General features: G+C 52.6%; 9 protein-coding genes across 9 annotated transcripts; 3 read left to right on the forward strand and 6 right to left on the reverse strand.

The window, feature by feature from the left end:
* Positions 1-667: 667 nt before the first annotated feature.
* On the forward strand, positions 668-2,261 carry BJX68DRAFT_252491 (uncharacterized protein; the record flags this gene model as incomplete). Its single annotated transcript, XM_071042578.1, has 3 exons — positions 668-682; positions 879-1,238; positions 1,338-2,261. 3 exons carry the CDS (start codon positions 668-670, stop codon positions 2,259-2,261), a joined length of 1,299 nt encoding a protein of 432 aa, XP_070904604.1.
* Positions 2,262-2,594: 333 nt separating this feature from the next.
* Positions 2,595-3,669, reverse strand: BJX68DRAFT_226627 (N(6)-L-threonylcarbamoyladenine synthase family protein). Its single transcript, XM_071038539.1, has one exon. The coding sequence runs from the start codon at positions 3,333-3,335 to the stop codon at positions 2,922-2,924; it is 414 nt and encodes a 137-aa protein (XP_070904605.1). The 5' UTR covers positions 3,336-3,669; the 3' UTR covers positions 2,595-2,921.
* Positions 3,670-4,215: 546 nt separating this feature from the next.
* BJX68DRAFT_226630 (S-formylglutathione hydrolase) lies at positions 4,216-5,527 on the reverse strand. The gene is made up of 3 exons (XM_071038540.1): positions 5,174-5,527; positions 4,643-5,055; positions 4,216-4,579 (listed from the first exon to the last, which is right to left on the reverse strand). The coding sequence occupies exons 1-3, from the start codon at positions 5,436-5,438 to the stop codon at positions 4,394-4,396; spliced, it is 864 nt and encodes a 287-aa protein (XP_070904606.1). The 5' UTR covers positions 5,439-5,527; the 3' UTR covers positions 4,216-4,393.
* A 154-nt stretch (positions 5,528-5,681) lies between these two features.
* On the reverse strand, positions 5,682-12,012 carry BJX68DRAFT_226631 (C50 family peptidase). The gene has a single exon (XM_071038541.1). The coding sequence runs from the start codon at positions 11,943-11,945 to the stop codon at positions 5,715-5,717; it is 6,231 nt and encodes a 2,076-aa protein (XP_070904607.1). The 5' UTR covers positions 11,946-12,012; the 3' UTR covers positions 5,682-5,714.
* Positions 12,013-12,190: 178 nt separating this feature from the next.
* Positions 12,191-13,323, forward strand: BJX68DRAFT_226633 (DUF5321 domain-containing protein). The gene is made up of 2 exons (XM_071038542.1): positions 12,191-12,739; positions 12,833-13,323. The coding sequence occupies exons 1-2, from the start codon at positions 12,238-12,240 to the stop codon at positions 13,042-13,044; spliced, it is 714 nt and encodes a 237-aa protein (XP_070904608.1). The 5' UTR covers positions 12,191-12,237; the 3' UTR covers positions 13,045-13,323.
* A 167-nt stretch (positions 13,324-13,490) lies between these two features.
* Positions 13,491-16,441, reverse strand: BJX68DRAFT_226634 (citrin). Its single transcript, XM_071038543.1, has 4 exons — positions 15,938-16,441; positions 14,668-15,870; positions 14,455-14,617; positions 13,491-14,409 (listed from the first exon to the last, which is right to left on the reverse strand). Exons 1-4 carry the CDS (start codon positions 16,118-16,120, stop codon positions 13,862-13,864), a joined length of 2,097 nt encoding a protein of 698 aa, XP_070904609.1. The 5' UTR covers positions 16,121-16,441; the 3' UTR covers positions 13,491-13,861.
* A 3,637-nt stretch (positions 16,442-20,078) lies between these two features.
* Positions 20,079-21,507, forward strand: BJX68DRAFT_262100 (uncharacterized protein; the record flags this gene model as incomplete). Its single annotated transcript, XM_071044364.1, has 5 exons — positions 20,079-20,166; positions 20,357-20,551; positions 20,640-20,731; positions 20,787-21,119; positions 21,178-21,507. 5 exons carry the CDS (start codon positions 20,079-20,081, stop codon positions 21,505-21,507), a joined length of 1,038 nt encoding a protein of 345 aa, XP_070904610.1.
* Positions 21,508-21,631: 124 nt separating this feature from the next.
* BJX68DRAFT_226646 (phosphatase PAP2 family protein) lies at positions 21,632-23,300 on the reverse strand. The gene is made up of 3 exons (XM_071038544.1): positions 22,721-23,300; positions 22,421-22,656; positions 21,632-22,373 (listed from the first exon to the last, which is right to left on the reverse strand). Exons 1-3 carry the CDS (start codon positions 22,752-22,754, stop codon positions 21,672-21,674), a joined length of 972 nt encoding a protein of 323 aa, XP_070904611.1. The 5' UTR covers positions 22,755-23,300; the 3' UTR covers positions 21,632-21,671.
* Positions 23,301-23,547: 247 nt separating this feature from the next.
* On the reverse strand, positions 23,548-27,971 carry BJX68DRAFT_226647 (Ran GTPase-binding protein LOS1). Its single transcript, XM_071038545.1, has 4 exons — positions 27,406-27,971; positions 24,553-27,154; positions 24,044-24,498; positions 23,548-23,995 (listed from the first exon to the last, which is right to left on the reverse strand). The coding sequence occupies exons 1-4, from the start codon at positions 27,415-27,417 to the stop codon at positions 23,969-23,971; spliced, it is 3,096 nt and encodes a 1,031-aa protein (XP_070904612.1). The 5' UTR covers positions 27,418-27,971; the 3' UTR covers positions 23,548-23,968.
* Between the last annotated feature and the right edge of the window lies 1 nt (position 27,972).

The following is a 27,972-nucleotide window of genomic DNA, read 5'->3' on the forward strand; positions in this document are numbered from 1 at the left end:
GGTATCCTATGCATATCTTCAAAATACATGCTTCTACTCCTGGATATGGATCAGGGAGCTATCCCGTGGTATAAATCATCTCAACAAAGGTTTCTCTACGCAGCACTGTAGTATCGGCGCCGTATATCCTCGTCGAGGCTCTTTATAGCCCTTGCCCTAGTCCTTGTACGCTTTTATTGATTGTTTACCCACTGTTTTGGACGACGCACGGTACCTCAAGACTCAATGTGGCTTCCTTGGAATGAATTGGACCTTGATGCTTAAGACAATCTAGATCTATGGGAAACGCAATCATCCACTTGATACTCCTCTCACTGTTCCACGTACTTTGCGAAGAGTATACAAAGCTAGCATCATGCACTGCCGAAGAAAGGATAGGCTGATTACTTTAGCAGCATAGTTCTCGGGCCATCCCCTTCATCCACGGGTCAGAAGAGGTGGGAATCCAGCATAACAACTGTTCATGTCAACAGAACTGGCTGATTGATCTTGGTGGGGGAGACTCGGATTGGTTCGACCAATGATTACAACGCTTGTATGCCTGAACAAAGGCTTATTATCGAATTCTTCACAAATCAGGATCCAGCTGGGCCTGGTGCCGGCTTCCCGAACCCGCGGGTGCCGAGTCTCAATCCCGGAACCCACTCGGACCTGGATCTATATAGTCATGCCTCCACCAGTTGTAGCTGCTTGCCACGCATGGTAACCAGCTTTGTCCTCTGCAAACGCGGTCTGCAACTGGGAAGCCAACTACCGTCGCCCGTTACAGATTTCTCCCCTTCCTCCCCCGTTTGCGAATGACATCACCTGGGAAGTGGGATGAAGGGTCTTTGATCGGATACTTGTATCTACTCTGTCTCTAACTACATCAATTATAGACTTGTTACACACTGTATCCCGCTCCCGTACACACCATTGACACATACAAAGACACATTCCCCTTCCCCCCGCACGGCACAACCTCACGCCTCCGCATAATAATCGTGAGCGCCGGTATAGCCGGGCTCAGTGCCGCGCTGGGCCTACACAAGGCAGGACACAATGTCACCGTCCTCGAGCGCGTGCGCGAGATCGCAGAAGTCGGCGCGGGAATTCAAATGGTGCCCAACGCAGCGCCCATCCTCGGCCGGTTCGGCGTCCTCGAGGACGTGGTTGCCAGGGCAAATGTGCTCGAGCGGAATTGGCTTCGGCGGTATGAGGATAATGCGGAGTTGGGGTCGGCACCATTGATGCCGCAGGTACGTTGTGGACAGTGCGAAACTAGTTCCAGCTCCTGGGTGATGGTGCGGTGAGCTGACCAGTACGATGGATGGGGAGAGGGGGCGGCGGCGATACAGGTCGGAGAAGAGTACAACGCGCCCCTCTGCGTGATCCACCGCGACGACCTACAATCGATCCTGCTCACAGCCGTGCGAACCGCCAACATCGATCTCCGGCTGAACGCGCGCGGCGTCGCCGCGGACTCCCAATTCAGCGGCACAGTCTGCCTCGCAAGCGGCGAAAGGCTGTCCGCAGACGTTGTGATAGCGGCAGGCGGGATCAAATCCCACCTGCGACACCAGATCGCCACGGCCCACGGGCACATCGACCATGCGCAGCCGACAGGGGATGCCGCGTACCGGATCCTCATTCCGAAGCAGGATCTCGCAGGTGACCCCGAAGCGCTGGCGCTACTGAACTCCAATGTTGGGATGCGCTGGCTCGGGCCTGGTGGGCATATCATGGCGTATCCGATCAAGAAGAATCAGATCTATAACATGGTGCTGTTGCATCCGAGGCCCGCTGGGAGAGACGATGACCCAGACGCGGAGAGCTGGACGCAGCAAGGGTCCAAGGAGGAGATGCGGCGGTTCTACGAACGGTGGAACCCGCTCGTCAACAAGTTACTTTCGTACGTCCCCAGGGGGGAGTCAAAGAGTGGACTCGGAACTCGCACGCGTTTCTCCCGTCCTGGGTGGAGAATCGCACGGTGCTCATGGGCGACGCGTGCCATCCCATGCTGCCCTATGTGGCGCAGGGCGCGGCACAGGCGATTGAGGACGCAGGTGTTTTGGCGCGTGCTGTCGCTCAGCGGGGATGATGTGGATATCCCTACCAGATTAAAGGTCTACGAGCTCGTGAGGCAGGAGAGGGCGGAGAAGATCCAAAACAGTGCGGCGGAGACCAGGCTCGCGCTGCATTTGCCTGATGGGGAGAAGCATAGGCAGAGAGACGAGGCGATCAGGTCTGGGGGGTTCGAATCCGGAACTCTGGGCGGATAAAAGGTGGCAGGAGTTTATGTGGGTTGAGTCTGTCTCGAGTCATTCCATGTCATTCCATCGAGGGAATGAAGCTAATCCTGTGTATACAGGCACAGACGTCATGAAGCAAACAGTTGATGACTGGGGCACCTTGGTGAGCCAGGCTTCCGAGGCTCATCTGCAGAATGTTCGACCTACTTTATTCTAGATTGTTATATAGCAAGAGCGTCTCCAACCGGACAAGACCTCTACTTCGACTGGCGAGGGCTACTCGGCACGTAGGGAGGCAGTCAATACTTCCGTTACACTGAGGCTACAGCTACAACATACAGTCTACGAAGCAAAACCAAAAGATTAGATAGTAAAGCTTGTTGGATTAGATCATACCAGTCATATCATAAGTCGTAAGAATACATCGCTCATACTGCCGGGCCTCAGGACACTCGGGCACTCTTCCGGCCTTGCATTGCCATACCAGGATACCATACCGATCCGTTCGTTCTGACTACTCGACGATCCGACTGTCTTCCTCATGGGACACAGGATAGCCAGTCGGAGCAAGGGACGAAGTATCGTGTTTGTTCGTCCGTCCGTCGACACATGGTGAGCATGGTGGAAGCACCATCACCATGATCACCCTGCTCTAAGATAACATCGCACACTCTCGGAGAAATTGGTCATTCACTCTCTCACAATCCACCGCCTCTCCTCCCTCGAAAGCTTACGATAACTCCCATAATACTCGTCCCCATTCTCAATCGGCGTAATGCAATGCACAGTTGGGTTTCCGTTGAACTGTATGCTCTTGCTCTTCTTTTGTGACGTCGTCGCACCAGCCTGCTTCTTCAGGATGCTCTTGGACGAGCACGAGTTGACGTAGCTGTAGCTTGGCTGCGAGGTGGATGGGACTTGGAGGGTCGAGAAGCGCTTTGATGATGAGGCAGTAGCAGCGGCGGGACTGAGTGGGAGGGGGCTTCGGGGAGAGGCGATGGCGGGGGACTTGAGGTTGAGGTTCAGAGAGAGGGAGGGCCGCGAGACGGTGGATTGGGCGGCGGCGATGGAGACGGAGAGCTTGGGTTTGGCGGTGCGGATCATTTTGGATGTGTATAGGCAAAAGGTGAGGGTTGAGGAAGTATTGTAGAGGTGAGGTGAGGTCAAGTAAACAGTATTAGACGACGAAATGATATAACGACAAGACTTCGATCAACAAAGTCTTATATCGGTAGTATAGATCAAAATAGAACCAGCGGCGGTTAAAGATAGACGATGTCTGGACCAGCCAGGACAAGTACGAAAATAGAAGCGCGAAGGGAAAAGGGAAGAGGGGAAAGAAGGAGAAGCGAAGATGTTTCAGAAAGATCACTCCTGCATCGGTGGCGAGGGAGTGGGCGGCTATACTTATATCTCTGCCAGTCGCCTCAGAGACGGCAGCAGGAGGGGAGACGAAGGGAGAGACCAGAAGCAGGAAAGAACCGAGAGGAGGAGCGAGCACAGCCAATGGCTTTCTTTTGCTCGCTCTAAGCGCCGACACGATGCATGCTGGGCACACCAGTCGGCTCCCGTCACATCTTAGCCTGCAAGGACTGGCGAATCAGATGCTTTGCTCTGGGCCTGCGTTGCCGATGCAGGGAACTCTGTTTTCAGTCGGTCCAATTATAGTCATGCTGGTTCGGCACCGACTGCTGTGGGATGCAAGGCCAGTCACATTCTTCAGAACTCTGGCTGTGGTGGTTGCGCGAGATGTGACCGTTCCTCAGATTTGACCGACCAATATCTTGTCGTCAAAGCTTGTGATGTGATCTATCGACCAGACCAACTTTTCCCCCGCAGTGCGCCATGTGTGACGGGATCACAGTTCAGATCCTGAAGGATCTCTCGACCAGCCTCCATTCGGCACTCCTGCCACCTGCATCCAAGTCAGTATCCAAATCGAGACACCATCTACAACTTCTTCAAGTCTAGCCCCTGCCAATTGAGGACACATGCATACATCCTGCACACCATCACATCACATTGCACTACCCGTTGAATTTGCATAGCAGATACATCGTTTTTGAGTTCTATCATATCATCACAGATTCGCCCGCCGATCGCTGGCCAACATCAGAACCCCCACGTCCGCCTCGGAAGAGAAAGAGAGGGGTCAGAACCCACTAGGCAAAGAGGTACTTGGCGGCGTGCTCGACGTGATCATCCGAAAACGTCGCCATCGTGTAGTAGCTGTGGTCGTAGTCGGGCTGGTACCGGACATTGATCCCCGTCACGCCAGCCTCCTTTGCTGCTTTTTCCAGGTTCTCGGGGAGGAGCTGGCCCTGCTTATAGAAGTTGTCGCCGGTGCCCTAACGTCGTTAGTCACGCTATCCCCCTCGTCTCTGTACGACAGCGAGAACAGAGGAACTCACGACATCAATCAAAATATCAACGTTCTTCCCCTTCCACCCCTTCACCAACTCCGTCGCATCATGCTCCTTCCACTTGTCCTCCCCCTCCCTAAAATAGCCCTTAAACGCCTTCTGCCCCCATGGACAATTGATCGGGTTCGAGATGGGCGCAAACGCCGAAACGCTCTTGTACTTGCCCGGGTTGCGCAGGAAGAGCGTGAGCGCCCCGTGCCCGCCCATGCTGTGGCCCGTGATACTGACGCGGCTGGGGTCGAGCTGTGGGAAGGCTTCAAAGACCGTCGCGGGGAGTTCCTCCGTCACGTACGTGTACATGTTGTAGACCTTGTTGTAGGGCTCGGCGGTTGCGTCCACGTAGAAGCCGGCCCCTGTGCCGAAGTCCCAACTGTCGTTTTCGCCGGGGATGTCGAGGCCCCCTGTCTGCGTTAGTGTCTTTTTCTTTTATGGATCCTATTATCGGGTATAGCCTGCGACGTTGTTTTTGTGTAGAGAGGTAGAAGTATCTACGTCATCGCGCCATTCTGAAACACATACGAGGACTGGTATCCGGGTACAGAACCGCAATTCCCTTCTTCGACGCGCCGTGCTGGAAGAATCCCTTTTCGGAGCAGTTATCCGCCGTGCAGGTAAGACCCGAGAGGTAGATCAGCACAGGGATCTTGGTGGATGGACTCTTGTAGGCCTGCGGCGGGAGGTACAGGTTGAAGGACATTTCGCAGTTTGTGGACTTGGCGGCATGGCTGAGCTTGAGGAGCTTGCCGCCAAAGGAGGCGATTGAGGCTTTTGTTGTGACGGACATTGTGGTGATGATGGAGAGGATGGAATTGATGCAAAGGGAAATAGATGGGAGGAATTGAAGCCGGTGCTTTGGAGAGATAAAAGATGGCGATGAGGGGGATGAGGGGCAGCTTTCCAGCTCGTGTCACCGTCTCCACTCCCCGCATTTTTTCTCCCCAACGGGAAAGTTTTCGCTTCCTGGACATTCTACTTCGTGCGCTCAGGAAATGGTTGATAACGCTTGAAATTAACAGATAGCAATGGTTGGTATATACAAAACTCTATGAATGCCCATATTCTACTCCAGAAACACCCCAGGAACTCCATACACCACGGGTGCCGCTCCGTTCAAATACTTCAACACACACGCCTGTCGCGACCGCGCAACCGCCGCATCCAGAGCGACCTTTTCTTCTCCAACTGCTTCTCCGCATGCACCTAATAATCCCCAATCCTCGAATGTTGTCTTGGCAAATCGATCAATGTCTTTATCCGTCACGTCCCACAGCGTAGCGACCAATGCCGGTGACCCTGCTTGTAGGTAGTTCATGGGCGTGCCGTATGGTTCGTACTCGCCCGCTTCGGTCAGCGTTCCACTGCTGCAGCCCATGAGGAATGTGACAGCGCATCGGTCGAGGCGCTTCACTGTCCGCCCGCGGATGTATTGCGCGCCGCTGCCGTGTCCAAAGTAGAGGAAGAGACTCTTCGACTCGAGGCCGTCTTTGAACTCGTCTTCGGTGGGCTGACGAGTAACGACTCCGCTCCAGCCGTCAAGCCTAGATAGATCGTTCTCAAAGGTAGCCTGTGTTGTCTGCAAATCACCGGTAGGGTTCAGGATATAAGTCCCGTTTCGTCGGTCGACGCCTAGGCTGGCCCCTTGAGAGTTGCGGAACTGCAGGACTCGATCACGAAGGCATTCCAGGGACGGCACGCGACAGACAGGCAGGCCTTGCAGGCAAGGGAGCGACTCCCACGGAAACAGGTGCAGTGACTTGTCCAGGACAAGGACTGTGTTGTTTGGTCGTTGTCTGGCTTCGTTCTTCATCGTGTCATGATAACCTCTCACAGCATCCAGCGTCTCCACAACCATCATGTCGAAATCGATCTCGTCGTAAGCATTCCTCTCGCCTTGGAACTGCAAAATGTCGACAACAAAGTAAAGCAGATCCATCAGCGTATCCTCGGGATCCTCCTCATCCTCCAACCCCTTGACCCCAACAAACAACTCCAAGACGTTCGGATGCAGCGTCAGTTTCGGTCCCTCCGCCCGGGCCCCCTTCTGCCGTGAAGGCAGATGCTTGTCAAGGATGTTGTGGAAGGCTGTTGAAAAACGCGCCAGACCTCTAGACTCCAGTGGAATTGGAGAAAATATTCCCCTAAATCCTCCAAACCAGACGTTCTCAATATTCTGGAGAAGGTTCTCCATCCTGCGGTCAAGAGCCTCTCGGTTCTTCCACCAGTCCTTCTTCATCTGCCTATCAACTTGCAATTTCGCCGCGTGGGCACTCTCATTCGCAAGACGAATCAGCTCTTTCATCTCATTCCGTCCATCCTCAAATGTAAACTGCTCCTCCTCGTCATCCTCCGAGTTGCCTCGTCTGAGTGGAAGACGTAACAAGAACGGAGGCCTTCCTCGATGTAACCGCGACACAACAAACTCGGTTTGGTCCGCACTCAGAGACAGCGAAAGGACATTCCACTTGTCCGGAAGGATGTCGACATACTCTTCCGTAAAGTCAGAGACCACATCCTCTGATCCCATCAGATCTGACGTTGGCCAGTTGAGTGGGTCACAGTAATCGGCCAATTGCTTGTCAATCGCAATTGCTGAACGCTCACGAGCGAAAGCGCCAATGCGACCAATTTCGTTCATGGTGGCTGGCGACTGTAGGGGATTTTGACATGTAGAGGCGGTAACATGCGACAACATGGATATCCGACTCATCAAGCGAGATGCAGAGTGACTATCCAGTGTGGAGCCAAGTCGCGTGGCAGGGTCGAAAATGTCGTTGAGTGACTCTCCGGCCTTAGCTAGCATGAGAGAAAAGTCCTCTGACTCGGACTGGCCCTTGGATCGCGTACCCCGACTTGGAGCTCGAGCTTTACGTGTAGACGATTTGCCGGTAGTGAGTTCGGGTGGTGCCCTGGTGGAAAGTTCGAATGATGGCAGAGAGATGGTCGACTCGGGAAGGACGCAGTAGACCGCATGTGTTGCAAAATTTCGAATCGCGTCCGCGAGGAGATGCTCGCTCTCTCCGATATGAAGTGAGATCTTGCTGTCCCTAGTAACAGCAAACTTGCGAGCGTCTGTCAGCAGCCCAGAGGCTTTTTCGAACTCTTGCTGAGCGCGCAAAGACGCGGCTTGCTGCCGAAGGATTTCGCTCTTAACGTGGAACACAGTGTTGGAATCAAGGCTCTTCAGCTTTGCACCGGTAACAGGCGCCTTTGGCGTACTTCTTCCAGATGTGGTTGCCGGTGTGTTCCGTCCAGATACCGTAGTACCGCTGCGAGTTCTTCTCGTTGTCAATGCGACCGGTTGTCTCGTTGATCTGCTCTTTGGTCGAATTCGCAAAGTTCCCATCTTCTCCTCCAACTCGGGCATGGTCGCTGACCCCTCGGCAGCTCCGAGCTGGAGAAAGCCACCAACCAACTTCTCGGCTTCACGAAGAGATCGAAACTCGCCATGATAATCTCCCTCCGCCCTACGAAGGGCGGCCAGGCTCATGTGAAGTGAAACAAGCTCAATGCTGCTCTCCATCTGCGTGGACAGCTCCTTTGCTGAAGTGAGAATCTCCTGGCCTTCGGAAACATGCCCGCCAAGGATCCAGTGAGCCCCGAGCTGTGCTTGTGAGGCAATCAAGCGAACATTAGCATTGAGCGACTTGTTGATTTTCAGTGCTTGCTCGCCATAGTAGATGGCATCTTGGAATAGACCGTGATGGGCCGAGAGGCTTGCGAGGTTCAGCAAGGAGCTATGATGCGATCCGATATGTGGCCAGAATGGCGCTCCTTGGGAGTAAGTCGAGGAAGGTCGCGATACGTCAAGCTTGGCTAATCCCTCCACGACAATCTCAAGCTCGGAACTATCGTTGGCAATAGCCTTCTCCTGCTTCTTTTGCGCAAGTTTCTCAACCTTGGCCCATATGCGACAATTAAGTCGAACAGACAGTTTAGCAAAGTAGAGAGCATCCTTGATCGAGCCCTGCGCGAATGCCAAACGAGAACTCATAAAAGCTGCATCAGCGACTAGCCTCTCCCAGGAGATCTTGGCCAGGGCTGAGCACGCGCTCAGATCCTCGGTTGACTGGCTCTTCTCATAAAGCATGCGAGCGGCGGAAAGAACAGTTGCCGCCTTCTGAATGTCACCGGTTTCAAGGAGGAATCCTACATGAGCCAGCTCGTAGGATAACCTCGCCAGTGAGGAAACTCCTTGGCGGGTGATGTAGTCATCCGCCTGACTAAGAAGCGAACGGGCTTTGTTGCAGTATCCAATGCGAGTATACTGAAGGGCGAGCCTCGAGAGAACGACAATAGCCTCCGAAAACGTTCCGGAGCCTTGCAGCTCGGTGACACGTAGTACCAACTCAAGTGTAGAGAGCTGAAATTTCCATAGCCCGTGAATTTCGGTGTAGTCAACCACGGCTTTCATCTGCAGAAGGTAGTACTCAATATCGCCAACACATGAGAGAAGAGATTTCAAGTCGCTGAAACTCTTCAGCATCGAGTTCCATGTAGAGATAATGAGATTCAGCTCATCTGCGGTAAGGCTGCCTTGTTGCAGACCAAGCGTCAGGCGAACCGAGTTACGCAGGTAGATCGCCATGTTCGCCATGTCGGAGTCCCTCCCATATCCTTTGTCGCTCTCAATAGCATCCGCTCCTTCATCGACGATTTGTTGCAGAACTGATGCGTCTAACGACCCTGGCTGCTCCAAGGCAAATCGTAGCCCCAGAAGGACAACGCGTAAACGGCGGATCGGATGCTGGGACGAGTAAACAGCAAAAAGCCTAGACACAATCTCCGAGAAGACAGATCGAAGTACATCGTCATTATAGGCGGCGTGGTATATTTCGGTCAAGATACCAAGTTGCCATTCAAGAATGTGGCCTCGTTGGGTGGACGGAAGCGTCTCATCGTCGAAGATCTCGCGGACATCAGATTTCTTATTTCGCAACTTGACTTTGAGGTACGCCAGCAAAACACGCCCCAACGTAAAGGTAGGGCTCTTCGGATCCTGGGATAGCTGATGAGGGAAAAGACCCTCTGTGTTGGAAGTGATTTTCTCGAGTGCACCGGATGCGATATGCTCGCTGATGGACTGACAGAAGGCCACTTCAGCCTCCGAGATCACATTGCCCTCTACATATGTATGGGCGAGTCGTTCTAATTTGAGAGGAGCGAAGCCCGTTAACCGCTGAGAGGATGAACAGCCAGAGAGAAGATTTGCAGACTGCTTCAGTAGCGGCACAAGTTCGCGGGCCCCTTTGCCGGCCTCCTTTTCTTTAATATATCGGGACCAGAAAAGGTTGGACAGCTTGACAAGCGCCATGCCGGTGATTGCCCCACTCTCAGCGTCAGAATCTCTGGATTCGATTGTCGCAAGAAGACGTTGGCAATCAATCAAGGTTGGCACTATCTCCTCCCAGGGCGGTCGTTGCGACATGACAGAGAGTTTTCCAACGGCAACAGTCGAATCCACGGCGGCGATGATAATAGTCTGTGCTGCATCGATGCGTTTTTGAAATGTAACTTGATCGGCCCGCTCGTCATCGGCAGGTCGGCGTCCAACGTAGCGCCGCAAAAATCGAATAAAAGCATTCATATACTCGTAGATGCGCGGGAACACCTCGCTTTGAGCATGAGACTCTTGGTTTTTTGATACTAACTCGCCGAACCAAGCCATTGCAAATTTCTTGAGCTTCCCCGCCTCGACCAGCAACTCATCCAAGTCCTGGGTACTCCCTTTCAATTGCATGCTTAACGTGGTAGTAGCTTCGGAGACGGCTTCAGAAATAGTAGCTGGAGAGAATTTCATCGAGGACCTGATCCCTTGAAAATGGAGGGACGCAATTTTGCAGCGGACTGTAGCTAATCCGAGGCATTGGCCGGTCGAAAGAGGACTGACTGATTCTGTGAATAGTTGCATGGCTTCCTTGAAACAGCCCGCGTCTTGAGCGAGCTGCCCGAGGATTGTGGCGATTCGAGCAACGGACATGTCATTCTTGTTGAGGGTTGGTGGTCGATTCTGCGTCTTTGCAAAGGCAGCTTGTAGTCGAACAATAGTGGTGTATATTGAAGCAAATTCAGCTTTCTCTATGCTCTTGGTTACGTTGGCGAAGACTCCAAGATACCGTGACAAAGGATCCCACATCTCCTTACCATCATCACAAATATGCCCGGAAATCTTCCAGGACATACATCGGATTTCGAGCGACAGGAGCTGCAAAGCCAGCACAGTCGATGGCTTCAGGCGGTCCTTGCCACCGCTGCTTGACGTCTGGGACGCGGAGGAAAGAGACGAAACAGTACTGGATAGCAGCTGAAGTTGAACTGCCCCTTTATCCTTAGTAAGGGCTCCTGAATCGATGGCGGCAAGGATCACATTGGCAGGGCTGCTGTCGTCGGCCAACTGGAGGGCGGACACCAGTTTCTGTACCGTAGCCGGTCGTTTCTCTGCTGCAATAAGACGTAATGCGTTGGACTGAAACGAGACCAGCAGTCCGAGCAACGATCGCGCACTTGGTATGTTCGAAAATGTCAAAAGATCCGACATCCGTTCCTTCTGCTCTTCCTCCTCGCGGGTGTCCTTCCCTGCCTTCTTCCGGCTCGTCGATAAGCCATCAATATGTTGCTGAATCCTCCTCTTGAGTCCCCTCAACTCCTTGTAAGCCAAATCGTTCAACCCCAAGGATAGCAGTCTTCCAGCCAAAACACATGCCCCTTGTTCCAGTTGTAGATTCGGCATCCCATCACCCTGGCCCTCCTGTTCTGTCTTCAGAGTTCGTAAACACGAAAGAGATAACCGGGCACATTCCGCCACAGCAGAAACACCTTTGTCTGCCTCTGATACCCCTTTTTCCACCGCTTGTGCCGTCTTCGACCGTGCCGACTTTGTTGTCCGTTTCACCGGTGTCGATTCCCTTGGCGACGGCGCGGTCCCAACCTTCACAGCATCCGAAAGCGTCTTGAGTGTCATATTAAACACCTCCGTCGCGAGCACCAGCTTCTCCTGAGCCGATAACTGCGCGCCATCTGGCGGACCCGGGTCTTGAACCGCTGTTTTCGTATTCGTCCGCGATCGTGCCGTCTTCGTCCGACTACTCGTCGTAGCCGCCGTACCTGCGCTTGTCGTCTTCGTAGCCCTCCCAGTTCTCTTCACGGTTACACTCTCAATTTCCGTCGGTCCAGGCGTCGATCGGAAGAGTGTTTGGAGCGACAACACCGTGGCATTGTTTGCTGTTGATGTGGAGCGGAGCGTCTGTTTTACCAATTCCGCGGGGGAATCGGCGATGAATGTCGTTACTGTCATTTGTTAAGATGTAATCATGCCTTTGGGTAAGGGCTGTTGGGTAGTGATGGGGTGGTTGTCATGCGTTGGATTCAAGACATCTTCAAGTTGGAGGTCTGGAGTGAAGAGTTGACTGAGTCCGCCGAGAGTCGCGGCGTTGTGTTGTCGCAGCAACGGGTTCCGAAAGGGTTTAGCCGTCAACCAAGGTTCACTTCCCCAACTCTTTCTGCCTCAGGCGCAGATCAAATTATCGCTTTGTCCGCCGCGGTTTTGAATCGCAACCTCGACTCATTTGAACACAGCACAACGAACCATGGCCTCTCTCACAATGACTTCCACACGGCTACGCCTACCTACGCGGGTACAAGTCCGACCACCAACATCGTCAGTACCAACCCAGTGCCCCTCCCTCCCACACCGGCACCACCAAACACCACAATCCCGCCCCTTCTCCTACAGCCCACGCTCAATCCCACGCCCACGAATAACGCAGTCCTCAATCTGGACTTCTCTAATCCCCAAATTCCTCCGAAACCGCTCTCCGGCGTCCGCAGCGCCAGCACCCACCTCGTCAACGCCGAAATCCAAAGAATGGAACCCGGCGTCCTTCTACATCATCATCTTCATCCTGATCGGGTCCCAGGCCATTCGAATGATCGCGCTGAAGAATGAGTACAAGGCGTATACGCGCAGTACGGATGCGAAGATTCGGTTGCTGCGCGAGGTCATTGAGAGGGTCAAGGCTGGGGAGGTGGTTGATGTGGAGAAGTTACTTGGGAAGGGGGATGAGGGGGTTGAGAGGGAGTGGGAGGAGGGTATGTTCTCTTCTTTTCTTTGATTCTTGATTTTTCGGCTCTCTGTGTGTTCAGGGTTTGTGAAGTGGTGGCTAACATTTGTTATCTATGCAGTGCTGAAGGAGATTGAGCAGGAGGACTCGTTATGGCACCGGAGGAGGAAGGAGGCCGAGGAAAAACACGAACAGGATGAGGGGAAGGCTGCGACAGCAACAGCAAAGGTCGTATCAAAGGACCCAGTGGTTCCTGCGGTCGATAAGAGCACACCGGCCGGAGGCGATGACGGTGTAAAGGAGGCGACGAAACGGAGGGTCGGCTTTTTCTAAACGTGCCTCTCCTATCGAAAGTTATATATGCCGATGATTGAACTTTAGAGTGTTGAGAGTCTTGCACATCCGCTGCGCGAGCGGCATCTTTTGATATGACGGCGGTTGGTATGACTTTGCGGGTCCTCCCCAGTCCTCATGGCGTCATTCTCGGAGGTCTTGGTGGGCTAATCTATGTTGGCCAAATGGCGGCCTCCGCTGCTATACGTTTTCACCCTTGTACAATATCCATGCAATATCAAGACGCCCGTTCGGGCTGTAAATATCACTCTTACGAACCATATCGTACGATCTGCCACTCCATTAGTAAAAGATTCACATATACCATAAGCTAAAGGCTAAGCAACAAAAGGAAGTCGATCAAACCAGTACATGCACACTAACACAGTAGACCACCCCAGTGCGCACTCGAATTGCTATCATCAAGCAAAAAAAAAAAAAAAAAAATATGCAACAAGCGTCACATCCAGAACGCACACTCGATTTGGTATCTTCCAGAAGAAGCTCTAGACAATCATGCGAAATCCAATAATGGTATGATATGGTATGGTACGGTATATTGGTATAACCGCCCTTTCCCAATCTATCTGCTTTTGGTACATGGTGTAGATATGTAAAACGGCACGATCCCGAACATATCCATAGTAGTAGAAGGCGAACATGGCTATCAGGTCAAAAGGTAGGATGGGGGCCCGTGTGGTATGAGGCAAGGAAATGTACTTTCAATCCAATCCAGTCCAGTCCGAAAAGAAATAGGAGAAGAAAATAAACCAACGCATCGCTAGTAAAACAAAAAATATGTCTTTCTCTTTCTTGTCTATTGCTTGGTGGGTCGGATGAACTTCGGCCACCGCTCAGCATCCGGGATGGGGACGCGGCCGATGTTCTCGTCTAGATCGAGAATGAGTTTCAGGGCGTTCCGTGAGCGCAGGTATGGCAGGGGTTCCTTGGCGATGGGCACGCCGACGCCGGGCTCGACCTGGCCGGTTGGGCTAACCTCGAGCGCCCCGGGCATGGGCAGCCATTTCTGCAGGACTTCGTATGCGGCGAGAGTGAAACCGAACTGTGGTGAGGAACGGAGGATACGAGCGGGACCGCCTTTGAAGAAGGCCTTGAAGCCCTCCTCGCGCAGGATGGTTTGGGCGCAGTGGCGCAGGCCCTTGTATTGAGCCTCTCCCTTGCGGGCTTCGACTTGCAGACGGGTCTTGATCACATCGCAGGGTGTTGTGAGGTAGGCAGCGGGCATACCGGCAATCGCACCTGCGGTGAGGAGCTGTACGACGCCAAGCTTGTGTGTGCGGGATTCGCCGAAGAAGTCGGACTTGAGGTGGGAATAGGTAGGGAAGTAGATGGCAGAGAAGGGAACTGCACAGGTTAGATGGGTCACAACATACGATCGGTTAGACTTACCATCACGAAGCAGACAAGCGCTGGCGCCCTTGTACAAGCCGACCAGACCCAAGTTCTTCACGATCCAGAGCGCAGAGCGGCGGGGAGCGCCCTCGACATTTTTGGCGATTTCGCCCTGAACCTGCAGGCGAATCTTGACAATCTCCAGAGGGTTCGTAAAGATCTAATTTGTTAGCCTTGTGAGCTATCTAATGCATTGGCAGAAACACTCACAACTTGACAGGCACCCGCGGTACCACCGGAGATAACCTCGTGCATATACTTAATCTTGCCAGTCTCCTTGTCGGTGAAAAATCCACGCGCAAGATCGTTGACAGTGAGCTTGATCGCCTTCTCCGGAGCGACACCAATCAGCTGAGGAATAACACCAGAGTACAAACCAGTGAAGCCCTCGTTGCGGATGACCTTTCTGGCACAATCCAGTGAGTTGTTGTACAAGCGCTCTCCAACCCGGCTGGATCGCTGGTTCTGCATTCGGGTCTTGACCAGATCAATGGGGTACACCATGAACGCGCCAAACGCACCCGCAAGACTGCCGAGCGCAAAGTGGTGCGCAGATTCGAGTACGCTGTGGAGTACTGATTTCGTCGATTCCGCAGCCTTGTGCGCGGCGCCGGCCGCAGTCGAAACGGCATGCTCGGCAGCAGCAACAGGCAGGCGCCATGATGCATCAATGACCTTTGCAAAGTCCTTTTGTGAGAGACGGCCGGATGGCGCATCGAGTCCGGCAAAGTGGAAGAGGATATCAGCCTCCATTGGCGTGAACAGGGAAAATCGGGTAAGGCGAGCAGCGGCATTGAGGAAGTCTGAACGAGTGATCTTGCCATCGTCGCTCTTGTTTGTGGCCTCGCGAATGATCAAATCAATCATGTCCATCTCGCGCATCACGTTCTGGAACGCACGAACGGTAGCGTAGGAGATCTTGGTGCCCGTCGAGATGTTGCACAGACTCGGAAGGTTCTCCAATACGTAGTCTGACAGCTTGTGTCGCGACGTCTCCAAGATGATACGCTGGAAATCTTCCGGTTGAATGTAGCCGTCGCCGTCCTTGTCGAACACGTGGAAAGCCTGTCGGATGCGCTCCCCTTGCAATCCTCGAAGCATCTGCGCAAACTGGGGGTATGTCATGTCATGGCGGGCCTTGGTCTTTCCAATGTACAGAGCGGCCCATTCAGAGTTCCAGTCAAACGGAATGCTCTCTTTTGTCTTGTTCTCGTTGTACAGTTTCTGGAAAGTCTCCCACTTGACCGTTCCCGTCCCGTCGGTGTCGAAGAGTCGGAAGGCAATCTCATACTCGGCGTCGGGCTTCGCAAGCAGGTTCTCAAAGGTAGCCCATTCGTGGATGTTGATTCGGCCGGATTTGCGGGTATCGGCGACTCTGAAGAGGATTCCGTAGTGTTCCCGTTTGATCTTGTGCTATAACATCACAAGAGTCAATTGAGTTTCAAAGTATGACACATCGGACGAAGGAGGAAAAACTCACGTAGTCTTCGTGCTTCGGCGCGATAGCCTCAACAAAATCGGATTCCGTCATGTACAGCTCGCCGGTCTCCTCGTCCTTGCGGGCATGTCGGAGGAAGTTGGCCCTGATCTGCTTGGACAGGCCGGGCTCCTCAATGGTGGTGCCGACCAGCGACTCTTTGACAGCTTCTTTTACGCTCGCCATGATCACAAACGCGCAAAGTCTATCCTCTATGCAAGACAGAACAGTCTAAAGGAAAGCAAACAATAAGAATAGAAGCCAAAGACCAACGCAGCGAGGGGAAGAGGAAGAGCCAAAGGGAAGGGGCTGGAAGGACGGAGTCAAGCAGCAGTCCAGGTGTGGAGAATGCAAATTATAGACGGAGGGAGAGAATGGGGGGAGATCTTCGCTCCATCGCGCAAGTCTACAAGAAAAGATTAGATGGCGATGAAATTTTCATCAGGTGATGAGCATGTAATAATAGCAATTGCCAATAGCAAATAAAATCTACGTGGCCAATTTGCTTTTTTTTGTCTTGATTCCTTTCAGATCTCTTAGAAAAAAAAAATCTTTGATGTTATTTGCCCCCTTGACAATAATAATCAACCCTACGGATAAAAGCGCGCTCTCCGCCTTGCCAGCGCCCAGTCAACAGGCCCGGGAGTGAGCCAGAACCCAGACAGTGGAATCCTTGAAATCCCAGGAGAACCAGACCCGGCATCGGCTTTGAGCTACACTGTCTCATGCAGTCACGAGCCCGATGTCTCCTCACCGCCCCGAACGATATTACCCGAGATTTCGCGCAAAATACGATTCGGAGTTGACGCCGAGATATTCGTCTCTCCCCAGTGCTCTGCCAGTCTGCGCACAATCACTCAGGGCCGGGTCATGACTGATTAATAGTTGATGCAGCCCCCAACTCATCGCCCGGTCAGGCCACACACGCACCGGATCTCGATCTCCAACCCGGAAATAGACCGAGGCCTGCTTACAACATACAGACTAGGGATTCCGAGCGTGAAATTGAGGCGTCAGTACTCCGCACTTGCGGCAAACTCCGGAACGCTCGTGAGGGGATCCTGTCTGTTTCTCCTCTTGGAGTTGGGGTCGCCCGCTCACCGGATCCCGCCTTGGAGTGTCTTAGTCTTGGGTCTTAGGTAACACGGTAAGGCCTCACGCGGCCGAGTGCTTGTTATTGCCGGAATAGGTTTGCCGGTGTTTTCGACTCGCCTGTCAAGCTACAACATGTGTCAAGGTGGTTTGAAGTCCATGCAGAGCGCTCAGGAGGAAGCCGAGTCAGATCTCGCTCTGGCGCTCTCAATCCTGCTCAGGCTGTTTCACTCTCGGTAGCTATACAAAGTGAACAATGCAGGATCGTACGAGGCGTTTGCGATAGAGCAATGAGGCTCGCAAGCGAGCAGGCTCGTCTCGAGGACGGATGCCGGATGTCATAATGGACGTCACATGTCCGGCTCCACACATACCATGAATGGCATGGCTTCGTCTTGGGGCAGCGCTCGCTAACTCACAAGCTATAAACACCAATACTCCAAATTGCTTCCAATGATTTACACGAAAGACCTCAGTCAAATCGTCAATGGCAGGTTTATTCGACTCTGAAGAACTTTCACACCGTCACGCGATTTACCATAAAGAATTGCCATATCATTGAATATCAGAGAACGGTACCACAACCGCTATATATCCTGTCGTACTCTATACGATATGTTTCGATGCCCTGGTTCGTCTTCAGGCTCTTCTCATGCCACGACATCATGGATAATACAATGCCTAATATTGCATTTCCCCTCGAGCTGGGGGTATATCTTATGCTGACGAACAGCGAGCAAGCCTCTCCTGGTTGATGGAAATTGTCAAGTTACATGGTACAGATATCTCTGTTAGGCGGCTTTGTTTTCGAGTCATCATTCACTCAGGTAAGAACATCCTTTTTGTGGCCTTTCCCTGTTCTCCTTACATTCAAGGTGCAATAATGCTTATCACGTGATGGTTACACTGCATTTACGAACCATCCCAGCCCCTCAATTCAGGGTCAATTCCAGCAAACACTCACAGTCTCAGACGTGAACAGGATGCCTATCGGCGCTTGCATTGTCCCGGAGATGACCGCTCCCATGGTGTTGTCTACTGCACCGAGCTTACAGCTAATGCTACGGACCTTGCTCACATGGTCAATGGAGACCCCCAAGCGTACCTTGCAAAATCCCGTCCTCATTGGCAGCTGCAGCTTAGACGGTTCAATCAGATGGCTCGCGCACTTAGCTTTATCCATGAAAGGCGCGTGCTTCATGCAGATATCACTAACCGGAACTTTCTGCTGGATTCTGATCTATCGCTTATTATGCGCGACTTCTCAGAGGCGACTCTTCTTCCCTTTGACTCCGATATGGAAGCTCTGGATGACAATGGATACACGACGCACATTAATATTAGGTTCCTTGGGGCAGTCATGTATGAAGTTGTCACCGGCACCAAGTGCAAGATTGATCTCTTCAATTGACAACTCTCCCGCTGACGGTCGAGCGTATTGGCCAGCGAGAAAGTTTCTACCTTGCACACGGGATGTCTGGGTAGGGGAGATTATCAAAGGCTGCTGGACTGGAGAGATTCCCAGCGCTCACAAACTCCTACAGGCATTAGATCATATAAGCCTGGAGCACGAATCACGGGGAGAACTCGCCTTGGACTCGTGATTGCTGACCGCTAGGAGAGACCAGCCTGATAACAGTGTCATTGTTGCTTTGATGGCGGCCAGTGCTTACGCTGATCGTTGGAAGGAAGCCACTCTTCATGTCATGGAGATGGTACACAATGTGGTATCCTTTTTGTTCGCGCTCCATAAAACAGAAAACTAAACTTCTGTAAGTCTCGAACCCCTGCTAGTCTCTAGAACAAAACAATAAAAAGCTACCTGCTATATCAATAGTATCAAAGCTCTCATGTGCTACAGCTGGTGCTTTCCAGTTGGATAGATAGCCTCAATCTTGGCGTCTGGTCATAGCTCGCTGTAGTTGGTGAGCAGCGCCGACTCGCCGAGACGCCGACGCACATACATACGTCTCGGCCGGTTTACCTTATGTTCAGTCTGACTTTAGCCAGTATGGCTCGCTTATCCGATTACACCTATCTCGTATGCGCTTCTATACTAGATCAACAAGAATTGGCAGTATCAGGCTCCCCGCACATGCCAAGCCGACATGTATCAATTTGACGCCGTCCATGACATTTCGTCTCCGACCCCCTCCGAGCTCCGACCCATGGATCAACCCAGACTCTCCCATCCCCCAGAAAACTTTGAAAAAAGTACCTAGGATGTCGGCACTTTCCATGTTCACATGGATACGGGAAAAGGTACCCCTACTTAGGCTAAACTGCACTTAGTCATCTCTTCACTCGCTGGAGAAGCGGAATGCAAACCTGGGTGACGCCCGTCCAGAATAGAACCGGTGAATCGCTTCGATGCATTTCTTATTGTTTCCTCCAGCAGTTGGCCAATGCGGGTAATATCTGGCCTCATACCTGTTGCTTTTCTTACTTGTTCCCCCGAGTCAGACTCTGTATACTCCGAGGAAAATCTCTATTATCGGGGAGAATTCCATTGTTGGGTTCGAAAAACACGGGGAATTGAATCCCGTGGCTGATGGGGATTATAGCTAGCTATGTAATCAGGTGAATAATGCGGGAAAAAAAAAAAAAAAAAAAAAAAAAAGCCTAGAGATTACCTGAACTTAATCTGCTAATATGTGATCTGCATTCTATATATTTCAGCAAGCGGAGGTTGACCCAAGCCGATCCATCGCTCATTCCACACTGTCGACTTCCGTAGATAAACCCAGCACTTTGCTGCTCGTAATAAAGGACGATAAGAGCCTTTCAAGCTATGGAGTATGTCAAATAAAAATAAAAATAAAAAAAATACCCAAATAGCTGCTCCTCAGCGTCTGGAGGACCGCACAGAGTAAAGTGCAGGTCACGTGATACAGACAGTCCCCCACCTTTGGAACTTTTTAAGTTTAGCTTCTTCTCCAGCTCTCGCTAGCCCACGCGCTAGAAACAGCACCACTATATCATTATCCAGTCACAGCCGGGTGATCACATCACTCAAGAGCTAGGGGTGCAGTTGGACAACACCTGTGCAGCCATGACAAACGCAAGGACCTTACAGTCCCCGCAATCCGAGACGGCGAGAAATGTCCACATCTACAACCACGAGGGCCAAGTCATCGGAGGTACACACCTACACATAAACACATGCCACTGTCAATTGGATGACCTGCCTTGATCTAAGTTTATATGCGCTTACCAGCTCCAACCTTTTTGGTGCCGGGCACCTTCTTGACCCACTGGAAACGTGCAAGGAATAAACACAGCTCAGCACAACGAGATCTCAGATATGTCTAACAAACTACACCTAGACAGGCACCTACCAACACGGCTCCATAACCCGTTCCAACCTCTACGATCTGTGCCCGTTATTCCTCGACTTCCCGTCTTCCACAGCGGATCAGGAAACGTGGGCGATCTTTAATCTGTGCGCTGATGGGTCCAGAGGTTCCATGCTTTCTAGGGATCAGACGGCTCTGGAGGCGGGCAAGTATATTGTCCTATCGAGGAGTAAGCGAATACCCAATCCGACGGCTTGATTGATAATTGAATGAGATGAAATGAGCCCGATTAGCTAACACAGTCTTCAACTTCAAAGCTGGAGATCCGATTGCAGTGCGCCCTACGGACAGGACGGCAGTCCGGCGTATCGGTTCGGGAAGTGATAGTTCGCAGAGACTCCCTTCCAAGGTAGCAGCACTCCACCTCCCTCTCGTAACAGATTGTGCTAAAGTAAAACCAACAGCAAAAGCACTTCCGCGACCAGATCCGGAAACGAGATCAAGCGTGTGCGGTGACGGGGTACAGTCGCGCGGACTTCGCAGGGTTAAAAGCCGCCCATATTGTACCAATCGTACCTCGCCAGCAGGAAGTGCGGCGGCAGGAACAGCAACAGCAGCAAGGTGACCGCAAATCCTGCGTCACTGACACTGGGAGTGATACTGATCTTGATCTTGATTTTACGCCAGCCGCCTCGATGCTATGTGGCGAGGACCTCCTCTCCCCACGAAATGGTCTTCTTTTGAGTACAGCGGTTCATACTCCATTTGATTTCTACGAATGGGCCATCAATCCTATGGTCCGTTATCTGATAAATGAAAAGCTTTCGGTGGGGCACCGCTGCTGATGCTGAACAGGACGGCTACAAGATCACGGTATTCCACAAGCAAGATACACTAGTACCAATCGACGGCAAGGTCCTCAGTGGGAAATCCAGAAGCCAGGGATTAGAGGACTGGCGCATTAGTGATGCTGCCTTGCGATGGCACTTTGAACAAGCTGTTCTCAAGAATATGAAGGGGGCAACGGGCGAAGAGTGGCCGAACTGGGGAGATGACTTGGGTGAAGGGTGTGATCACATCGCTGAGATAATGAAGGGCCCCGCGCCAGGTGAACGAATGGAGCTCGAGTTGGAGAACCGTCTAGCGGGTTGGACAGAACATGAGCGACACGATCGAGTATCCTAGCCTTTAGATACCCATCTCCAAAGCAATTGTTAGCCTTCGCCTATCGAGAACAAGGTATTAACGAGGTCCCATATTACTATATCTTAGCCGTATCCGAGAATAAGCTACTAACAACTCATAGCGGCACACCGTAAGAATTCTGGTATTGATAGCGTATAAATAATCTACGGCCTCTCCAACCGCAAGAGCCCAAAAAGCACCCGCTCAACCGGCAACAGCTTCAACATGACCTTATTATACCTATACGCAATAAGAACCACACAAGCACCGACGACGGCATCAAGGATAAAATGGTTCGCCGTAGCAACGATCGTCAACGCCATAAGCATGGGCCATAGCGGCGCTATAAAGCGGAGATACCAGTGCGGACTGAACTTTATCAGACACATTGCGATGAACATTGAGTTTCCAAAGTGCAGCGAGGGCATTGCGGCGATTGTGAGCTGGAATTTGTTCTGTGTCCAGGCGGACCCGCCGCGGTTGCTGTGGAGGACGTCGACGAAGCCGAATTCTTCGGGCATGAGGCGCGGGGGTGTGCAGCGCCAGAGGGTTATGATTGCGAAGGCGATGACATTCTCAAAAGCCAAAGTGCGCCGGATATTCAGCCACTTGTCGCGCTTCATAAAGGTGTAGCAGTAGACGTAGAACACGACGCCTACGATTATGTGCGAGTAGTACACGCGGGCTAAAAACGGCACGAGCCATGCGTGTTTTGTGAGGACGAATCGCTGCACGGCTAGCTCGACGTCGATGTGGAGGAAGTGTTCTACCGCGAGGATCTGGCGGGCATGCTTCTCAGCCCTATCGAAGATGGCGTCGTGGCCGCTGATCGCTCGGGCCGAGATTGCGCGTAGGCCCTGATAGATCTGCGCTTGTGAGCCGTGTGCCAGCTTGTCTTCCCAGAATCACATACCCAGTATATAAGCAGCCAGTACCATATTTCGAGGAGGAAAGGGAAGCGCGCGAGGATGCGCGACTGGATTGTGCGGCTGTGCTCGCTGGGGAGGACACTGTCGTCCTCGTTTATCGACTTCGCATCGTCTGTGTCTGGGAGCAGCGGTGATTCAACAGAGGGCGTATCGAGGAGTGTGATGATGCGGCGGCGGCGACGGTTAACGAGGGCTCCTGCAGTGAAGGTAGCAACAATAGCTGAAGAGTAAAGCAGTAGTCAGTCAGTAAGTGAGTGGACCATGTGACAGACATAGATACACACCACCAGGCTCAAGAATGTTCTTAAAAACACCCATGACGTAGAAATACTGCAAAATAAGACTGAGGTAAAGACAAGATGAACCAAAGAATAAACACCGCCGACAGAGTCTCCGAGACCAGAAGGAAGAAGGGTCTACTTAAGAATAAGCCCGCGGCGCAAAAGAAAAACACGCATGGCAACTGCGGTCGTCATCGCTGCATGGGAGTCCCTGTCCTGGCAGTGGCAGTGGCATCGTGTACCACGTACCACCACACTCTACCCTGCATGGATTGGCTGGCTCTGGCTTTGTCTGAATGGGAGCGTCGGATTTGGCGGGAGGTACGGAGGGCCTGCCGTTCTTTCCAGACAAGGAAACAACACACCAGACCTCCGGCCTCTTCCAGCCTGATCGACGGTCCCCACTGGACTCGCGCCCAGCCTTAATTCCTGGGCTCCGGAGTATCCGGGCGCTTTTGTTGCTCTTCCATTGGCGCTGGCATTGACATTCATATTCTTGACGCTGACTGAGTCGGTCCGGGCCTCGTCATCGTCTGTAGTACAGCGTCAGCTGTCTCAGCCTCACTTGCAGTCGCCGGTGGTAGATTTCAAGCGATTGGGTGGTCTCTGAATTCAGGGCTTGTGCAACGAGCAGATTGGGGTTCCATGTTTGCTTTTGCGGGCCTAGACCTGATGGAGCAATAAGCAGTGACAGCCATTGGACAATGCAGGGAGCTAGCATCACAAGCTGCGAGTTTCTTTTCCCCAGGGCTACGACGACACGGACCGATCAATCTGGGACGTTGAACTATACTCTGTACTCACATCTCACATAACTTATTCTTTCAATGCTATCAGAAGACTCGTCTGCACATGGCCGCAACGCAGCAACGAAACGCCAATTCATGCATGCAAATGCCTCAACTAGCTATATACCTTTTATCCCGAGTCCGTCCTGTCCTGTCCAGTCCGGTGTAATGTATTCAATGGCAGCAGTAGTCTGTGCGTTCGAGGGATGTATGTATGTATGACAGTGGTATTGCGTCGGAAGGGGTCGCCGACAGAGAGGAAAGAAACGGGGAGGGAAGATATTGAGAGGGAAGGGAAAACATCAGTCATCAAATCAAACCGAGGGGATATCTAAGGAGATGGAATGGAATGGAATGAACATGTGAGAAGAACAGGGGAATAAACCAAAGGGAATAAGCGGGAGAGGAAGTGAGAGGTTTGAGGTTCGGAGAGGGAGGTTATGTATAGATGACGATGAGATGCTCAGGCGCTGAATCGTTGGATGAATGTCTGTTGTATGTCAGTAGATATCCCTCTCCCATTGCTTGTGGAACATACCGGGAAGAACTGCCGGAACCCCTTCAGATCCAGCTGACTCAGTGTCCTCACGTACTCCTCTACCAGGTCTCCGCCCATGCCCATACCAGGGAGCTCGCGGTCCCGCAGGTACTCAATGTACTCCATACCCATCTTTCCATAGATGATCTTCTGCAAACCACCCGCTTCCGCAAGGACCTGTTTCGCAAGTGCATCCTTGGAGTTGAACGATGGAGTCGCCGGAAGAGCCCAGCATAGCGGGGAGAAGCGCGTGATCATGAACTGTCCAAAGCCTGGGAGCGCTACTTGGCCTGCAGCGGCTCCGTTCGTGGCAGCAGGTGCAATGTCTGGTCCGCCCCAGGAGCTGGCCATTCTGGCGAGTACGGAGAACGCCATCTTTGCCGTCGTGAAGTCCTCGACGTCCTTGGAGAAGTGCTCGATCGTTGTAATGACAGTGTCGAACATGGGTTGGTTCCCTATAAGTCGTTAGTTGGTGTGGCAAACTCCTACAGTGGACGAAGAGAACTTACGTTCGCTGATGATGACAGCTCCAAGATCGTTGTTCAGTACGGCCAACAAGAGAGTGAGGTACTCCCGCTTCAGCTCCGCCAGATGAATCTCATCATCCGTTCCGCTAGGGGGGTCGGCAATCCCGCTGAACACCCGCTGCAAGAACGGAGTCAGGAGAGCATCAAGGATTGAGTATATCTCACCCTTGAAGCCGAAGATGACCTGATCGAGCAGACGCAGGAAGAGGGCCATCTCATCCCTCGAAGACGTTTGCGTCAGCAGACCGTCGATCCACCTCGGGAGCTGGGGAAGGATACGCGACCCAAGCACGCCAATGAGTCGGGAGAAGGCAAAGCGAGATGCCGTTCGGATGTTGAAGGATGCTTTGAGAGATTCCAACGCAACGAGAGTGGCTTCCGACACCTGGCTGAATGCTTCAGACACTTCTGGTGCGGGAAGCTGTGCAGTAGGAGAGGTTGCTCCTGGCATCCAGTCAGAAAAGCCTCTTGCAAGGGTACCGAGGGCCATGATGTCGTGGTGTATTTGGAGCATCGCTCGCTCATCGCCCGACTTGGCCGGGCCAAGGTTCCTCTCCATGTCCGCGAAGACGGGCGTCAGAACGGACTGTGCGTAGAGGACCTGCTTGTCCGCAGGGGTTCCGGGAGTCGAGCAAATGATACCCACAGCTTCAAACAGATAAAGTTGACTGTTGAACACGGCGTCCGCAGACCCTTCATGGTCTTCAGACGACATCTCATCGCCATCAGAGCCTTCAGACGGAAGCTCAGCCTGGATCACCAATAGATCGCCCAAAGCCTCCACTACTGTCTGCGAAACATTGCTAATCTGTGCTCTGAGCTGCTTCACTAGACGCTGGAACAAGTACCAAGCCCGAGTCTTGACCTTCTTCATCGGATGGTGCGCGAGTTGGAGGAAGTTTTCCAGAACACCAGGAATCAGGTGAGTGTGAAGGTGGAAGAAGGAACTGTAGCGAACGCAAATCTCCATGTACTGCAACTGTGTCGCTGGGTGAGTGAAGGATCGGATGTCGGACTCCACCATGCGCAGCATCATCTCAATCAGCCGTTCTGCGCTCGGGTTGTTTGGCTGACCCTTCGTATACAAACTGCCCGACTTGACCGCAGTATCTCCAAACAAGTACATCTCGTGCAAAGCGAGGTCGAGGTCCCTCCAGTCTAATTGAGACCCCGCCTGTCGCATGTTCTCAAAGGTTGTCGCAACGACCTCCGAAACAGCCTCCTTGTATAACCGTTCATCAATGCTTGCGACGATTTGCTGAAGGGTTCCCAATCGCTTGCGGAGCTCTTGGAATTCAGCCTCATCCGTCTGATCCTCATCGTCGCCCCAGGAGGCAGTCTCGTCGTAGCGCATCTTGGAGATAATCGCCTTGAGGATCGGAAGGAGGATAGACGAGTGTTGAGAGGCGAGAGCGGGGTTCACCTTTGCGACCTTTCGCAAGTATGAAAGCAGGTCGTTCACGCTCGGGATGATGGTGGAGCAAACCTCGTCATACTCATCAGAGAAATACCGCAGGATATGCGGAAGGAAGACCTGCAGCAGACCATTCGCCTTTTCTTTGCACGGGGCCGGGACCGCATCATTCTCCAACGCCCGCACAATATCCGTGACTGTCGTATTGACAAGCTTCGCGACCGTCTCCGCGAGGTCCGTATCGTATTTCGAGGTGAAGCGGTTAGCATAGAGAGGAGGGCTGGACGAGATCTGGGCGACCACATTATCAAGGTTCAGAAACGCAATCATGTCAATCTTGTCCTCGGCCTTCATCTTCTTACCAACGATTTCCGTAAAGACGTCAACCGCCGCATCCCGCACCTTTTCCTCACCCTCGCGCAGCTCCGTCTTCTGCGCCCGGCCTAACTGCTGGAAGAGCAAGTCAAGCATCGTCTGGTTCACCACCAAACCGATATCAATCCAGCTCACCCAGCTTCCGACCGCCTTGAGAGACATCTCCACGATAAGGTCATCCCCGTCCATCCACTGCGAAAGGATTTCCTGCCACGAGTTGGCGATCTTCTGCATATCCCTGACTCGGATGAGATCCTTCAGCGCATTCGCCCGGTCCTGCTCCGTGCGGGACCGCGACACCAGAACATCACCAATCTCATCATGGATAGAGTTGATCACACGAAGGTAGAAAACAATCCCCAGCGGGTTGTCCCTCGCCGTGCTGGACGCTGACTTGTGCGTAAGAGCAAGGAAATCGTCAAAGAACGACTCCCAACCATTCCCGTACAGCGCGGAGAAGAGGAAAGTGATGGTCTGGGCGATTTTATTCTGGATATTGGGCGGGTCGGGCGTTGTATTCTCACGGCCATACACTTGCCGCAGGTATCCCAGCAGGCCGTCCCGAACGTAGCCCAGCGACTGCAGGTCAATTAGACCAACCTGGGCGGCGCTGTTGACAACCTCTAACGAGACATGGCGGACGATATGAGACTGGGGCGGGTCCTTAGTGAAGAGGGAGAGGCAGACTTGCCAGCCTGAGGGATCGGAGCGGAGCTGGTTGAGGTAGTCGAAGGCTTGGGCTTTGAGCGTAGGGTCGGAGGTAGGGTTCCCGGCGATTTCTATGGCGTTTGCAACCTGGAGGAAACAGACAGTTTGTTAGAATGGCTGGCTGTTCGAAAATGTCTGTGGTGGCTCAGAAGCTCAATGTGCGTCACCGTTGAAGAGGGGCACACGAGGGGGAAGATCGGGGTGACGGCGGGGTTGAGAATGGCAATGTTTTCTTTTTGCTTCGCTCCAAAGTCACTTGCAAGGGCTTGATGGGCTTTTCAAATATGGCAGACGATTCGTCTCGCCCGTCCCAGGCGAGGTAGGAGGGGGACCCTTACCTGCTCTTCCATCGTCGACCGGCCGGGCTGCCTTCAGAGTCGAGAGGGACCCCGGAAAGCAAAAAATATCACGAGGGGAGCAAAAATTCAGGCGTCGTGGGGAAGAAATGCGAGAGGGCGACAGGGGCACAATAGCATTAGAAATCGGGAAAGAGTCTATCGGGTCATGACTTGATTGTTTGATTTTTGGCACAGGAGAAAATACAGGACTTGCTTGAGGTCAAGTTGTTGAAACGTCAAGTTGAGTGACGGTTGGGCGGTGGTTCCGGCACCTTTGCTTTCTTGCTTTGACCAACTGCCACAACAGCGGTTCTCTTTCTTTTATAGAGAGACAAAGTACCTTTTGCGGACTTTGGGAATAGGAGGTTTATGTCTATCTGATTCACGAGTTGCCAACAGCTGAACCATAGCCTGCGCTCATGGGACACAGAATTTTTGCTGGATTTTTTCTTGATTTTGTGTGTTCGCACGTTTGGGTCCGACCAGAAGCGGAAGTCGCTGCCCTGTGTTTCAGGCACCAACTGCCCGGAGTATAAACAAAGACCCTGCAGCGACAAAGAACATGCG

The sequence above is a fragment of the Aspergillus pseudodeflectus genome (assembly GCF_044049435.1).
Source record: "Aspergillus pseudodeflectus strain CBS 756.74 chromosome Unknown BJX68scaffold_3, whole genome shotgun sequence".
Lineage (NCBI taxonomy): Eukaryota > Fungi > Ascomycota > Eurotiomycetes > Eurotiales > Aspergillaceae > Aspergillus > Aspergillus pseudodeflectus.

Excerpts from the sequence above, each read along its gene's own strand:
- BJX68DRAFT_226627 (XM_071038539.1), bottom strand. The coding sequence starts at position 3,335 with ATGATCCGCACCGCCAAACCCAAGCTCTCCGTCTCCATCGCCGCCGCC.
- BJX68DRAFT_226630 (XM_071038540.1), bottom strand. The coding sequence starts at position 5,438 with ATGTCCGTCACAACAAAAGCCTCAATCGCCTCCTTTGGCGGCAAGCTC. Across the intron at positions 5,056-5,173 it reads GTACCCGGATACCAGTCCTC|GGGGCCTCGACATCCCCGGC; the intron begins GTATGTGTTTCA and ends TAACGCAGACAG. Across the intron at positions 4,580-4,642 it reads TTGATATTTTGATTGATGTC|GGCACCGGCGACAACTTCTA; the intron begins GTGAGTTCCTCT and ends TAACGACGTTAG.
- BJX68DRAFT_226631 (XM_071038541.1), bottom strand. The coding sequence starts at position 11,945 with ATGACAGTAACGACATTCATCGCCGATTCCCCCGCGGAATTGGTAAAA.
- BJX68DRAFT_226633 (XM_071038542.1), top strand. The coding sequence starts at position 12,238 with ATGGCCTCTCTCACAATGACTTCCACACGGCTACGCCTACCTACGCGG. Across the intron at positions 12,740-12,832 it reads TGAGAGGGAGTGGGAGGAGG|TGCTGAAGGAGATTGAGCAG; the intron begins GTATGTTCTCTT and ends TTATCTATGCAG.
- BJX68DRAFT_226634 (XM_071038543.1), bottom strand. The coding sequence starts at position 16,120 with ATGGCGAGCGTAAAAGAAGCTGTCAAAGAGTCGCTGGTCGGCACCACC. Across the intron at positions 15,871-15,937 it reads CGCCGAAGCACGAAGACTAC|CACAAGATCAAACGGGAACA; the intron begins GTGAGTTTTTCC and ends GTGATGTTATAG. Across the intron at positions 14,618-14,667 it reads CCGCGGGTGCCTGTCAAGTT|ATCTTTACGAACCCTCTGGA; the intron begins GTGAGTGTTTCT and ends CTAACAAATTAG.
- BJX68DRAFT_226646 (XM_071038544.1), bottom strand. The coding sequence starts at position 22,754 with ATGGGTGTTTTTAAGAACATTCTTGAGCCTGGTG. Across the intron at positions 22,657-22,720 it reads GAACATTCTTGAGCCTGGTG|CTATTGTTGCTACCTTCACT; the intron begins GTGTGTATCTAT and ends TTTACTCTTCAG. Across the intron at positions 22,374-22,420 it reads ACTGGCTGCTTATATACTGG|ATCTATCAGGGCCTACGCGC; the intron begins GTATGTGATTCT and ends TCACAAGCGCAG.
- BJX68DRAFT_226647 (XM_071038545.1), bottom strand. Across the intron at positions 24,499-24,552 it reads AGCTGTCATCATCAGCGAAC|GGAACCAACCCATGTTCGAC; the intron begins GTAAGTTCTCTT and ends AACGACTTATAG. Across the intron at positions 23,996-24,043 it reads GGTTCCGGCAGTTCTTCCCG|ACATTCATCCAACGATTCAG; the intron begins GTATGTTCCACA and ends GACATACAACAG.